The sequence below is a fragment of the Babylonia areolata genome, chromosome 27 (genome assembly GCF_041734735.1).
Source record: "Babylonia areolata isolate BAREFJ2019XMU chromosome 27, ASM4173473v1, whole genome shotgun sequence".
Lineage (NCBI taxonomy): Eukaryota > Metazoa > Mollusca > Gastropoda > Neogastropoda > Buccinidae > Babylonia > Babylonia areolata.
The window spans coordinates 11,219,845-11,235,984 of record NC_134902.1 but is presented as its reverse complement, the minus strand read 5'-3'; the positions used below and the strand labels follow the sequence as shown (position 1 = coordinate 11,235,984).

Here is a 16,140-nt window from a genome sequence, read left to right as displayed (position 1 = left end):
CCTAGAAAATGAGCTTTATTGCCCATGTATGCCGGCGTGCAAGGGTGCATGTGCATGTGCGTGTGCACGCGCGCATGTGTGTGTGTGTGAGAGAGAGAGAGAGAGAGAGAGAGAAGCATGACAGACCAGAAATAACAATGCAACCTGACAGAAATTTGTTACAACCAGCGCGCCAGATGTAACGAAATCCAGATATAATGTGTGTGTCTATAAATATCTATCTATCTATCTATCTATATATATATATATATATATATATATATATATACACATATATATCTAGACTGATAGATAAATAGATAGGTAGATAGATTTAATCAACAGTAGAAACAACAACTGAATCAGTCCATTTACAAAGTTGTAAACCATTCTGTGTAAACTCCATTGTTTGAAAGTTCGGAAGATTTTTTCTTCATTTCAAATTCATTTCATATCTATCTTTGTTTGCATTGTGACAAACATAATTTGATGCATTGACTGGGCACAAAAAGTGAGATATTTAAGTAGCAAACGCACTTCATATTTTCTTGTGAAAATACTCTACCAGTAGAGGATAGCCTACTTGTTGAAAAGATTCATGATATCGCAAGGAAAGTATCTTTAAATACCATTTTGTTTTGCCATCACTGGAGAGGGAAGTGGCATCTTGATATTCTGACAAGTGATCCCTGTCTTCTTCTTGCTGATGGTCAGGGCAAATCAAAATCACAACAGACCTTAGTTAATTCATCCCAAAAGCACTGGAGCTTTCTCTTTCCTGTGTACATGGTTTGTATATACTTAGTTGGGCAGATTATATGGTGTGTTTTGTTAAGTGTGCATACCAGGTATTTTCATGCTTCCATAACCTGTCAACTGCTGACACTGACTGGACTGCATAATCAGGAGAATGGGGAAAAGTGAGAAGTAGGTACTATCAGACCTGCACAAATGTTGACACAAGGTGTCTTAAAAATGTCTGGTATTGCCAAATCTGAACCCTGGCTCCATGCACCACCCCCTTGGATAATATACCCTTTATGTTATACTCGCCATTAACACTTTGCACACTTTGGTTGGAGATGCTCAGGAAAACCTATATGTTAACACAAAGCACTGAAACTAGGACGTTCTAACCACTGTGTGCAAAAAATGACCAACCAGCAACATTTCATGCATAACTCTTAAAAATAATGAGAATACTGGAAAGAGATGAACCTTCCAGAACTGGAGCACAAAGAGTCAAGGCTGAACCTTTAAACAAGGGTGCAGGCATCACAGCTAAGGGCAAAACCATGGCCCCCAAACCAAGGGTCTGAACTGTGCACCATGCATAGCAAAGAGCATGAAGCAACCTCTGACTAAACATCTCCAGCAATCCTGGAAACCATAATTCAGCACTACACAAAACAGTTTTGGACACAGGCTCCGGAATACTGCAGAACAATTACAACTTTCAGTGAAGTGACCTTTCTCAAGCAGCTAAGAATAATAAAAAAATGGTCTAACAGGAAATTTTCTATCTAAAATTACGTTTAAGTAACATACTTAGCGTGACCCACTAGTGCAGACTCGGGCAGGGGTCTGACATTCCTGTCCTGTGCAAACTACTATCCGCCTATGCGGAGAAAACGAAAGTAGCTACAGCCGATAGCCTCCAGGAAGTAGGTAACCTCCACTTTGCCCCCCTGACTTGCGCCCTCTTTTTATGGCAAATCGCTGCAACCAGTGCAGCATGCAGGGAGAACAGAAAGCGGGGAGGAACGGGAGGGTCTTGAATGTGGGTCACGGTAAGTATGTTACTTAAACGTAATTTTAGATAGAAAATTTCCTTTTAATTACACATACTTAACCGTGACCCACTAGTGCAGAATGGCACAACAAGGTGGAGGGCTCGTCTGTTCTATCGCCAGAGCGCTGCGATGACCTGTTGTGTGACCACCGCAGAGGCAACGCCTCTTGAGCCATTATCCCTAAAGCGATAGACATCCCTCAAGTAGAATTCGATGAAGGTAGAGTGAACTGTGTCACCTAAGGATATTGGTGCGAGCAAAGAAGACTGAGGCCCACAGCTGTATTGTGGGAGAGGTCTGTGGACCACAGCTGTGCTGATAAATGTAGCGGAAAGAAAATCGGGTCAGTGTGTTGAATCCACACTTTACTGAGAGTCTGTCGAATCAAAGGAAGGGAAAGAAACACGTACCCTTATAGGGTTGTCTCACTTGAGCACAGTTGAGCATCAGTGCAAGGAAGTGCACATGTGGTTTGATCTGATGATTCCACATCGGTTGTGGGCCGATAGTGGAAGTGATATTATGTGTTTGGAGGAAATTGCGGCACGAGACAGAGGTAGGCCACCATGTTGGGCTTGCCTTAGGCGTGACAGCCAGATCTGTAGAGCTCCTCCATGTGAGCTGACAGCCGATAGGCGCTCCCCCCGCCACTTTTCTGTCGTTGTCAAAAAAAGACAGCACTGGCATATTGCCTATGCACAGAATGGCAGACGTTTGGCAACAAGAGACTTGAGGTCCCTGGTGTCTCTGGGACAGGGCTGTGTAATTGCCCAGGTAGGTACCATCACAAAGGGGCATACGGAAGGCTTGGTGGCTTCTCTACCTGAGTGTGGCATGTTGGAGTAACCTGCAGTCAATGGCTGGGTTGGATCAGGCTGTGGGAGTGCATTTCATGTGCCCGCAGGTCACTGAGTCTCATTCTGTGGTGGAATACCAAATGGAAGAGGGTTTCCATGGGGAAAATTTTTGCTGAAGGTTCTTTAGTGAGAAAGGGGACCGGATCCATGACAGGCCTCTGGCTGTGTGTGGCGCGCACTAAGTCTGGGATGGAGCGGGGCGGGGGCAGGGAGGTAAGTGGCTCTAGATGTGTTGTACTGGCCATTTACATCAAATCACTGATCTGACATACGTTTTTCAGTATGGCCAACAGCAAAGTGAGAGCTGCATTATCAGTGGTTTCTTAATTGCAAAGGGAAATCATTTGCAGCTTGGTCTTTCATGAAGGACTATGTCTCTCACACTAGAAGTCAAATTGCACTGGGACTTAGTGCTGTAGCCTTGGGGGCTAACCAGCCTTTGGGATCCGTCCCAGTGATGAGTCCTATGGCCCTCTTGATCGAGGGAGTGGGGATGCAACTTGGGCAAAACACTCTCTACTAGAAATTGTATAATCGAATTCCAGCCCGGATAGTCAGGACAGCAGTTGCCTCCTCTGCTGTTCTGATGGTCATTGTCGTACACGACTGATTATCGTATACTGGTCCTAGGAGGATACCAATCAGCATGGGTAAATCAGTAAACAGCTGCTGTGTGCTTGAGGGATGAAGGTGTCCACCATGCAGATTATGTTGAAATGTAAGGAAGCCGGAAGGAGTTGACAGGGTCTTGTGGTGCAACTGTTTGTCTGAAAGACATGGTGCTTGCTTCCGAAGTGACAACAAAATCATCCTCTGACAGGCCCTTGACTGAAGGCTGGGGCTCCATGATGGGATAGCCTGCCTAGGCTAGAAACCCCTGAAGTGTCTCATTGGAAAGACAGTGCTTGAGAAGGAATGCCCATCTGTAACCACAGCAGTGGTTGTGTGTTGAGGCTGAAGGATCGGGCAGGGAAGACCAAGTGCAGAAAGTGCTTTCCAATGCCAATTGTTTGAGATGTCGATGCTGGATCTCTGTTCAAGCAAGGTGATGGGGCGAACTGATGTGCTTGAATGCGGCATCTGCAGTGTTGGTATGAGTGGGCACAAAGGTACGGCCCTGTGGCTAATGGACGGTTCGTTGTGCTTTGTGAGGCGCATCCGTCCTTGTCAATATGCCTCTCTCCCTAGTGTAGAGGAAAACAATTATGACCCAGGCCTTCTGCTACTAGTGAGGAGTGGAAGAGATGGACTTAGGGTGATTGTCTCCTGCCCAGTGGGCAGTTTTTGGGTCCGCTAAAACTTTGAAGGCAAAGACAGACACCCCTTCATGGGAAGGCTGGCTAGGATGTAAGACCCGTGTGGAGCTGTTGTCACAACCACAGTGGTGCAAACCAAGGGTTGTTGTAGGCAAGGGGGGGAAGAAGGGATGCCTTACAAACTTGAAAGGAATGAAGGGCATGTGTGTCCGGAGTGGCACCTCTAAGTTGAACTGCCCCATCTCTCCTTGTACCAGGTTAGGGCATCTCTAGCCCTGTGGGTGGGTGATTGTTGTAGGCAAATGAGTTGGGTTGCTCTGTCCCTGCTTGCACCAAGAGAGGGCATCCTTAGCCCTGTGGGTGAGAAGGGAGTGTGTGTGGGTCCCTAAGGACCAGCCACTACTGATATGTGAAGGAGCATACATTCAGGCGTGAATGAGGCAGTTTTGTCTGTGAGTGCAGTCGTCCTGCACAGGACAGGAATGTCAGACCCCTGCCGGAGTCTGCACTGGTGGGTCACGGTTAAGTATGTGTAATTAAATTTGCATTTTGGTATGTCAATTGCATTAAAAAATTTTAGAACTTTTTTTTTCTTTTCCTGTAGTCTTTGTGCACTTGAGAAAAGCAAACTGCCTGGAGTTTGCTCCTGTTTTGATCACTGTGTTGCAAACTAAGTTCTGCTGAGCTGACCTGTTTGTGGCAACATCTCTAAGGGCAGTAACTTACCCTGGGGCAATTTCAAACATCTCTCTCCTTCGCACAGGGAAGCGCTTACATCCACAACCAAATGGACGCTTTGATGTTACCATTACTTTGGGATCGTGCAGATGAGACTGATATTGAGCAGGTACTGGTGTCTGAAACTGTTGATAGCCATCATTTCAAATTTATTCTTCCAGCATATTCTGTCTGCATGCATGTGTGTGTGTACTTGTGTGCACTGGGAGTGTGGGTGTGCATGTGTGTGTGTGTGTGTGTGTGTGTGTGTGTGTGTGTGTAAGTGTTGGTATGTGTGTATCAAGGGGTACACAGGTGAGGGGTATGTGTGTGTGTATGCACGTGTATGAAAAAATGGGGAAGGGGAGACACATGTGATGAAATGAATGTCACAGTGAAATACAAACATATCTCAGTTATGATACATTATAAGTAGTGATGAACTATATATATATGTAAGTATAACATGAGTCAACTCACCTTTGGTCCAGGTTCCAATCTAGGAGCTGTCCGAGCACCCATTGTGTAGCCTTTAGTGCTTTCTGGGTGGGACATAATGTGGCTGGTGAGGTTTGTCTTCTGCAATACAAACATCAACTTATGTGATTTCAGAATGACTGTAATTCTGCCACTGAATATTGAAGGAACAAAAGGACAGGGTTCGTCTACTGCAATGACAACATCAGCCTATGTTTGTTCAAAATAAATGTAACTCTTCCATTGATTATTGGATAAAGATAGAACCAAGACGACACTGATCAATTTCAGTCTGTCATTGTTGATCATTTCCAATCTGAACCCATTAAAATCGAATATGGAGTCCCACAGGGATCTGTTTTAGGCCCAGTGCTTTTCACACTGTACACTACTTCTCTCGCTGAAATTATCAACCACCATAATGTCAGTCATCATTCTTATGCTGATGACACTCAACGCCAGAAGAGTAATACCCCTGAAAAACTGTTGTCGCTCTTGCAAGAAACATTCAACTGTTTCCTGGACATACAAAACTGGATGACTCTAAATAAGTTACAGTTGAACGCAGATAAAACTGAAGCAATGATCATAGGAACTAAACAAAAACTCTCTTCCATCACAACTGACACAATCAAACTTGGCAGTACAACCATCCCTCTTTCCAGTTCAGTCAGGAACCTCGGTGTTGTCCTTGACAACACACTGTCCATGCAAAAATTTATCAGTCAATCCTGCTACTGTCAATTGCAGTGCATCAGTTCCATCCGGAAAAATATCTGTCCTTGTGTATGTGTGAATGTGTGTCTGCATGTTTTACATTTATTTGCTTATTTATCATCATTGTTGTCTTATTTATTTATTTATTTATTTTATTTTTATCATTATCATTTATTTATTTTATTTTAATTATTATCATTTATTTATTTTTATTTTATTTATTTTTTGCACTCTTATAGTTGACTTCATCAGGTTTTTGCGCCTTATACATATTATTATTATTAGTAGTAGTTCTTTTTTATGTATTTATCTATTATTAATTTACTCTTTTTTTTTCTCAAGGCCTGACTAAGTGCGTTGGGTTACGCTGCTGGTCAGGCATCTGCTTGGCAGATGTGGTGTAGCGTATATGGATTTGTCCAAACGCAGTGACGCCTCCTTGAGCTACTGAAACTGAAACCATCTAGACTTGTCGTTTCTCTCATTCTCTCTCGCCTTGACTACTCTAACTCTCTATTGTCTGGTTTGCCTGCTTCACACATTCAGTCCTTTCAGTGCATACAAAACTCTGCTGCCCGACTCGTCCTCAGAAAGAAAGATCTGAGCACATCACTCTTCTTTTGCGACATCTCCATTGGCTCCATGTCTCACACAGAATAAAGTACAAGATCAGCACTCTATGTTAAAAATGTATTCACAAATCTGCCCCTTCCTATCTCTGTGGTTGCCTTCACCTCTACACTCCATCTCACTCTCTACGATCGGCTTCAGATCCACTCTGTTTACGCATACCCAGATTCAAACGCTCGACTGTTGGCTGCCGTTCTTTCTCTGTCTCTGAACCTTTTAATTGGAATGAACTTCCTCTTTCACTTCGTCTGGTCTCCACACTCAGCTCTTTCAAGTCTAGCCTTAAAACCCACCTCTTCCCAAAATAGCATCTCTTCCCTGCCTCTTCCTTGTCTTCAGTTTTTTCCAGTTTTAGAATTATGCATGCTTTTGAATGATTGGTGCGAAAGTACTTTGATTTGTCTCTGCACAAGATTCAGCGCTATATAAATATAATGATTAATTAATTAACATAAATAACTAGACTCTATTCACTTTACACAGATCACTCCACCCCATTCATTCTCAACTTACCTCAGATTATGATAAGAAATATGTTTCTGATTATTTTTTTCAGCTTGAAAAAGCAGTCAGTATACATTATTAAATGAGAATGAATGTTGCGGTGAGAATAATCCACCACCAATGACATGAACTAGCAGTTATGATGGACATCAAAGGGTCCCTCTGCTGGAGGCGTTGGAGAAACTGACAGCAGTAGTTACATGCTCTCTGGGTCTACATACTGCTACAGTTTAAAAAGGAACAATAACTCTATTTCTTTAGCTTGCACATCTGCACTGTAAGAGAAAATAACACACACACACACACACACACACACACAAAGTGAGAGAGACACACAGGCACAAAATTTTAAAGCTAAATAGACTTGCACTGTACCTATTACTGTACTGTACCACAAACATCTGTACTGAATGTGAAAAGAGAACATCACTTAACACACACACACACATACGGGCACACCATTTTTAAGCTAAACAGACTTGCGCTGTATCTATTACTGTACTGCAGATTAAAAGCTGCACTGTATGAGAAAAGACACACACACACACACACACACACACACACAAGTTTCAAGTTTATTATCCTTTCACTCCTATTGGAGTATGGAGGATTACTGCAAAATACTCTTTTCGTGCCCATAACAAACATTTCCAAATACACAACAATGTCACATAAAATTTGAGAAAACACAAATGTCTTTTAACTCCAAAAGTATAACTAGGCAACATTTGCAAATCTAATCATCTTACTTACAGCTAAAATGACTTTTTTGCCTCCTTTGAGCATATTACAAAAATTAAAAACCGATTTTGGAGACAAATATTTTTTAGGAACATATCTATTTCGTAACTGATCATAATTGGGACATTCCATTATAAAATGATACTCATCACCAATCACAGACATGTTACAAACCTTACAAAGACGTAACTCTTGTGGTATGCCTTTGTGTCTCCCTGTTTCTATTTCCAGCTTATGATTACTACTTCGAAATCTGAAGAAGATGATAACATAATTATCAGGCATTTGACATATATTTTTCTCCATCAAATCCACTTTTGAAATTTCGATAAAACAAACATTTACTACTCGCCTCTAGAGCATGTCTCCATAGATTTTGAAAACTATCTCTCAAAGCAATGTTGACATTCTTGCAGAAAGATTCCCTCTCCAAGAAGAATTGACCATCCCAAACACAGTCATACCCTGCTTCTATTAAAATTTGTCTGATACAACTCATCCATTTTGAAGAATAAATACCATTTCGATATAAGTCAAGTAATATCAAATATATTTTCCCAGAATATTTTTCTGTGTTTGATATCACTAAGCTGGTCCAAAATCGAACTGATCTCATTTTCACTAACACACTAACTGGATAAATACCAGTTTCTCCATAAACAATTTGGGTCATAGTATTTCTGTTCAGTTTGAACAAGCATTTCAAAAATTTCAATTCTAATTTTTCAAGTATATCTACATTTTCATAACCCCATATTTCTGCACCATACAACAAAATAGGAACAATCATAGACTGGTACATGTCCAGAATGATATGTAAAGGTAAATCTTGATTTCTGGCTGACTGAAGTAACGAAAACATAGCTTTTTGGCCCTGTTCATAAATTTTTTTTTTTTTTAGCTTTATAAAAAGTTCCGTTTCTACTAAATTGGATGCGAAGATATTTAAAAGAATCGACAACATCCAAACATGCATCACCAAACTTAAAAACAGGCTTTAGCTTGTTTGTTGAATTAAATATCATCACTTTAGTTTTCTTTACATTGACCACTAGTTTCCATTCTAAACAATATTTGTGAAAAACATTGTGGGACTGCTGTAATCCTTCTTTCGTCTCTGAAAGTAAAATTGTGTCATCTGCATACAACAGTACAAATAATCGCATGTAATTATCTAACTCTGAAATGTTAACATTCAATAAAAGATCAACAGATGGACTCTTATGCTCAGTCAAATACAACTCTAAATCATTGAGATACAGAGAAAAAAGCAAAGGCGAGAGATTTTCTCCTTGTCGTACACCCTTACAAATGCTAAAGAAATCAGATTTTTCACCATTTAAAAACACACGACTTAATTCTATCATACATGTTCATTATGACACGCAAAATTTTACCATTCACGCCTTCATGAACAAGTTTTTGCCATAACCCACTTCTCCAAATTGAATCAAAGGCTTTTTTAAAATCAACAAAAGCACAGTAAAGTTTCTTCTTTTTCATGGAGAAAATAACAATAAGTGATTTCAAAACAAACATTTGATCTAATGTAGAATGGGACTGTCTAAATCCTGCTTGGGCTCCTGAAAGTATATTGTTTATATTGATATAATCAGTCAGTCTAGCATTTAACACTGTTGTGAATAGTTTTCCAACACAGCTGAGCAAAGTTATTCCGCTATAATTATCACAGTCAAGTGTATCACCTTTGCCTTTATGCAATGGCAATATCAAGCCAGATACCCATTTTTCTGGTACAACACCTTCGTCCAGTATCTTGTTAAATAATTTACAGTATGTTTCTGTCAGCAAAGGAACGCTGTTGATGATATATTCATTACGAATCATGTCTTCACCGGCACTTTTGCCTTTCTTCAGTCTTTTGATGGCTGAAGTAATTTCATCTTCAGTAATACATGCATTTAAAATATCATCATTATCCTCTAAATTGATAATGTGCATTGCCATTGTACTGTCAATATGTTCATTATCATTAACGTTAAGGTTGCTGAAATGGTGAAACATGTCTTCTAAGTTTATGGGACATGATGTTTTCTTTTTCTTTTAAATTCTATTCCATAGTTCTCTTGAATTGCTTTTGCGTAAACTTTGTAGTTCTCTGTGCCATTTTTTTCTCCACATCTTTTCTGCTTTCTTTAAAACGGACTTGTAACTTTTGCTGACTCTTTCGAGCATGTCTCTATTTTTACTAGAATTTCTTTTTTTTTACTCTGTGTTTAGCTTTAAAATATTCTGATCGGCTTCGTTTGCATGTGGAATCAATCCAGCTGCGACTATCTCTGTGTTTTGTCTTAGAAGTACGAATCTGATATGTCCCGAGAGTATCTTTTGCCGTCTGAATCAGAATGTTTGCGAGTTTATGATTTATGACGTCAATATCATCAGCATTGATTGCGTCATTTAAGTGTGTAAGCTCAGCGTTAGACAAATTTTCTTGAAAAGAAGCAGCCTTTTCGTGTTCCCATTTTCTTATTATTTCATTCTAACCTGTTAAATTTGATGTGGCACATTTTTTATGACACGGTATGACAGCCGTATCAGTATGATTTTTATGGTTCAATATGTGACACTCAGTAGCCAGAGACAAGATCAACGGGCTGTGCACATCAGATAATAAAGCATCAAAAGGGGAAATAGTAAAATCTGTTATTTTTGTTAACAAAAAGGGGGATCCAATCATGTAGTCAACCACAGTACAACCATTACTAGTAAACATTCCGATTCCATCATCTCTCCCTGCTCTTCCATTAAGAATATACAATGAAGACGATTTACACAAGTCAATCAATCTATACCCATAGTTGTTTGGTCGACGATTATCTTGATTATGTCTACACTTAATTGGATATAACTGCTCATCTAAAACATTGATCAAATCATGGAATGGACCTTTACTGTCACTCTGATGCTGATCAATAAAATCTTTCAAATTTTTTGTATAAGCATTAAAGTCACCTGCTAACAGAATACAACAATCATATTTACTTTGTATATCAAAGAGCATGTTTTGAACATCATCAAACATATCAACACTACTATACACTGATCCTTCAGGAGGGATGTAAACCACTCTAACACACACATCTTTATCATATCCCGTTAAAGATGATTTTATCATGAACCATGTTGAGTTGCTGTCTTTGGTAGAGTGGTTATATAATTACAATATTTCTTTTTGTATGCAAAAGCAACACCTCCTGAACGTTGGTACGATGAACATTTTCGACTGAAAACATGTATTGTATACCCAAGTTCATAGAAAATATTTTCAAGGAATGAGTGATCTTGCTTGTCTGTTTTTGTTTCTGTTAATAAGATAACATCAAACTGACTAATGTGTGTAACTAATTCACTATGTTTTAACCTACTTCGCAACCCACAAACATTCAGTGATACAAAGCTTATGTTATGTCTTTCACCAGCTGAGCTTTTTGAATAGTTCACAGAAGAATCATGTAAAGCAGAACAACAATCACGTGAAATAAAACAATCAACAAAACTGTCAGGTAACAAATTTTGACCGTTTTCTGAAAGAAAACTGCATTGCCCTCTGTCGCACCCCTATCCCACAACATGCTGAAGACCCAAAGCTTCAAAGTCTACACTGTCCACACCAAGGTGGAATAGGTCATCAGGGTTGTCAATCAGGACAACCTTGGCGTTTGTAGTTTGGCCCGGCATCTTCTTGAGGACACAGCGGACCCGAATGTCATGTGTTGTCGACACCCTGTCAACTGCCTCGTTGCGCTTTGCCACGTGTAGCAGTCTGGAGCGGAGAGGAGTCAGGTTGTCGTTGATGAAGACTTTCTTGAACTCCTGGGTCTCTTTCAGGGCACGTTGCTTCTCCATCAACGTTGCCTTTGTCCGCCGAGACACAAATTTCACCAGCACAGGTCGGCCAGCGGGAGCGTTGCCACGGGAAACAGTGGAGTTGTGGCTGTTGGTCTTCCTCTGGCCAGACCTGTGGACAACAGCTATTTCACTGGGCTTGATGGTACAGCCCGCAGCCTGGAAGACTTTACTGACTTCCAGGTCCTCGGTGTCTTGTTCTGGAATGCCAATGATTTTAACGTTCTCTCGTCGGCTGTATTGTTCTTGTTTGTCTACTTTGTACTGAAGAAGGAGGTTTTGCTTTTTCAACACCTCAACGTCTTGATTAAACTGTTTGGTGACAGCATCGACAATAGTTAATAAAAGGAAATTTTCTATCTAAAATTATGTTTGAATAACATACTTACCGTGACCCAACTAGTGCAGACTCCGGCAGGGGTCTGACATTCCTGCCTGTGCAAACTACTATCCGCCTATGCGGAGAAAATGAAACTATAGCCAATAACCTCCCCGAAGTAGGTAACCTCCCCTTTGTCCCGCTGGCTAGCGCCCTCTTTTGACGGCAATATGCCATCACCAGCGCAGCGAGCAGGGAGAACAGGAAGCGGGGAGGATGGGAGGGTCTTAAATTTGGGTCACGGTAAGTATGTTATTCAAACGTAATTTTAGATAGAAAATTTCCTTTTAATTACACATACTTAACCGTGACCCAACTAGTGCAGAATAGCGCGACAAGGTGGAGGGCTCGCCTGTTCTACTGTCTGTGTGCTGTGATGGCCTGTTGTGCAACTACCACAGAAGCGATGCCTCTTAAGCCATCATCCCGAAGGCGTGCGACGTCTCTCTGGTAGAAGTCGATGAGCCATCATCCCTAAAGCGATAGATGTCCCTCAAGTAGAATTCGACAAAAGTAGATTGTACTGTGTCACCTAAGGATATTGGTGCGGGCAAAGAAGACAGAGGTCCGCAGACAGAAAATAAGAAAAAACTTAGCCGTATGGAGAGCACAGGACAGGAGTCATAATGGCTGCCGGAAAAAGAGGCCGCTAGCCAGCGGGACAAAGGGGAGGTTACCTACTTCCGGGAGGTTATCGGCCGTAGTTTCATTTTCTCTGCATAGGCAGATAGTAGTTTGCACAGGCAGGAATGTCAGACCCCTGCCAGAGTCTGCACTAGTTGGGTCACGGTTAAGTATGTGTAATTAAAATGTTCTTTAGACTTTGTTCCAAAATAATTTTTAACAATGACGACAACAAAGGGACGAGCAGCTCTGTGACACGATTAGCAATTGCGTCATTGTCAAAATCGTCACTGGACTTTTTACAACCTTTCTTCCCCTTCCCCTTGCCACCCTTTGCACTATTTATCTTGTTAAACACACAATCCTCCAGAGTGTCACGAAAACCAAAGCTTTCGTTGTTGAGTGCATCTTCAATGAGTTTTTCCACTGGAACGATACTGGCTGACGTGGAAGGTTTTTGTGGAAAAGAAGATGATGATGATGATGATGACGATGGTCTGGGAGTAGGCGCCATTTGCACACTGTAGTTTAGGTCTACTGTGATCTTTTTTTCTACAACATCCTTTTAAACACAGGCCAAATCAAATCAAATCAAATTTAAAGTTCATGTAATGCATTTGTTTATGTTTCTGACCTGAGCTGGCATTAAAACAGATTAACAAAACTGCATGATAGAACAAATAAATGCGGCAATAAGCGCAGATTAACTGACGGCTGACATCTTGAACAATCTGTTCTCAATGCAAAAAAAAACAGTCACATACCCCTTGATGTCGACCACGTTTCACACAACTATATGATAGCCATGGTCCATTCACATTTAGAAGGAATATTATACGAAAAAATAATTGAATAAACCGAACAGATTCGCAAAAAATCTTTTAACAGAAGAGAGATGTACGAGTCGGTCTCATCAGGTGGGCATAGAAATACACACACACACACACACACACACACACATGCACGCATGCACACACATACAAACATCATGTGATATATCATCTGAACAACATTTGATCAGAATTATGTTAATCATAGCAGAAAATGCTGGATCTTTTTTTCTTTTTTTTTCACTTCCTAGATAGTGTTTGTTTCAACTGTCATACTGTAGTGTAATGTTCAACCTGCCAATGTAAGGGAACAGCCCCGATACAGACTGTCACTTTCCACTCTACCTGTTCATTATCATAGTGCCCAGGTCCAGTGCGTGGATTGCCACTCGGTGACAGTCCCACCTGTGTGCCTAAGCGACTGTATGGGACTTTCAGTGGCAACAGTTGTCGTGGGATGACTGATGACAAGAAGCCCATCTTTGGAACAGGAGGATCACAGTACGCTGGAAACAAAGTGATAGGAATAAAATGAGGCAAATCTTCCACTATCCCTTTCTGAATCATGATAGAAATTTTATTGTGAAAAAACAACAGCACAAGTTTCCAGCATTTTGTAATAATTCTCAATCAGATCTCTACCCCATGTTGATACTTGGAGTATTTCAGGTAGCTCCAATACAGGTTGAAAAGACTGTGATGTAGGTTTGATAGCTGGTGGAAATAATGACACCTAGTTCTGGAAAACATTAGTTCCTTTTTCTTTGACATAATTCTGTTTTCGTGCAGCAGTTGGCTCTCCAGGCCTGACAGACACTTTGGGTCTATGTGTAGGTCAGGCCTCTGACCCCTCCAACTGTAACACCCCACCCCAAGTTGACCAATGAGGCTGGTGTCATCAACCTTGTGCATGCTTGTCTACTTCTTCGTTCGTGGACTGCAACTCTCATGTACACAAGTGAGTTTTTACGTATATGACCGTTCTTACCCCGCCATGCAGGCAGCCATACTCCATTTTTGGGGGTGTGCATACTTGGTATGCTTTTGTTTCCATAACCCACCGAATGCTGACATGGATTACAAGATCTTTAACATGCGTATCTGATTTACTGCTTAATGCGTTGGACTTTCAATCTGAGGGTCCCGGATTTGAATCTCAGTAACGGCGCCTGGTGGGTAAAGGGTGGAGATATTTCCAATCTCCCAGGTCAACATATGTGCAGACCTGCTAGTGCCTGAACCCCCTTCGTGTGTATACACAAGATCAAATACACACGTTAAAGATCCTGTAATCCATGTCAGCATTTGGTGGGGTATGGAAACAATATACCCAGCAAAAGTGGAGTATGGCTGCCTACACAGCAGGGTAAAAATGGTCATGCACATAAAAGCCCACTCGTGCACATATGAGTGAAAGTGGGAGTTGCAGCCCACAAAGATCTTCTGCTTGCATACACACACAAAGGGGGTTCAGGCACAAGCTGGCCTGCACATATGTTGACCTGGGAGATCGGAAAAATCTCCACCCTTTACCCACCAGGCGCTGTTACCAAGATGCAAACCTGGGACCCTCAAATTGAAAGTCCAACACTTTAACCACTCGGGTATTGTGCCCATCGCTTGTCCACTGATTTGGCACTGGCAGTTGGTTAAATGCTTCGAGTGACACATAATGCCATATATACCATGCTGCACTGTGTTCATGTTTATTCATGTTTGAAATGCAGCCTTCTTTAAGGTTGGATGATAGTTATGATGCTACTTTTTGGCTGAAGGAAAATTCAGGATCTTCCAATGACAGATTAACCAGTAATGTTGGCAATGTGGCCACAATTACAGTTTGACAGGTTAACCCGTTATGTAGGCATTTACTGTTTGAAAACATTCTCTTGTCCATTTGTGTAAACGCTAACAATACCATAAGCTTTTATTTTCCTCAAGAACCTTTTGAACATGTGGCATGCTGTCAAAAGCTTTATGGAAATCTAAATTACTTATGTCAAATGGATCCCCATCGAATAATTTAAAAGTAATCTCCTCTGTCATCCCCAAAAGGTTTGTGACACAAGATCTTTAACACCTAAAGCCATGTTGGCACTTAGCATACAATTTATTCATACTCATAGTCATATGGAAAGTAAATGTGTCTCTTATGATTCTAAAATCTTGCATGTAATACAAATTAGACTGACTGTTTGACAGGTGCAGTGGCTGAATGGTCAGAGTGCTGGATTCTTGCTCAAGATTCCCGAGTTCAATCCTGATTTCAGTACATCTGATGGGTTAAGGGTGCAGATATTTCTGATCTCCCAGGTCAACAAATGTGCAGACCTGCTAGTGCCTGAACCTTCATGTATTTACATGCACTGAATGGGATGGCCTGAACACTGACCTGAGTAGTATGAAGGATGAAGTCAGAGAATTTTACAACCAAGGGTCAGATGTGGAAACAGATACCATCACACAAGCCACAAACTCCCATGTACCATCCATGCTCAGCAGTGGAAGGAAGGACTTGCCATGGCTGAATAATAGGCTGAAGAGACTTCTACGATGTAAAAGGTGCCTCTTTGCCTGGGCAAAGAAGATAAAGAAATGGGCAAATCTCAAATTTGTCCAGGAGTGAAGGGACAGATGAGGAAAGCAGAGAGATTTACATCAGCAACACCATCACTGAAGGCCTGAGCACCAACAACAGCAAGCCCATCTGGCAGTACACCAGGTGTTGGAGGCAGGACAGCTTAGGTGTAGCCCCAATGAAGAAGA

The 16,140-nt window shown here is 41.2% G+C and overlaps 1 protein-coding gene across 6 annotated transcripts in view; it reads right to left on the bottom strand.

Moving 5' to 3' along the window:
* The window catches only part of LOC143301531 (ciliary microtubule-associated protein 3-like), a 33,422-nt gene that overhangs the window by 13,265 nt on the left and 4,017 nt on the right, over window positions 1–16,140 (bottom strand). For 2 of the 6 annotated variants that reach the window (XM_076615893.1, XM_076615896.1), the window contains exons 2-4: window positions 13,720–13,880; window positions 5,083–5,181; window positions 4,612–4,748 (exon numbers count right to left, since the gene is read on the bottom strand). In XM_076615893.1, coding sequence (XP_076472008.1) covers window positions 4,612–4,748; window positions 5,083–5,181; window positions 13,720–13,880 — 397 coding nt within the window. The other 4 variants (XM_076615894.1, XM_076615895.1, XM_076615897.1 and 1 more) reach the window with 4 other exon arrangements.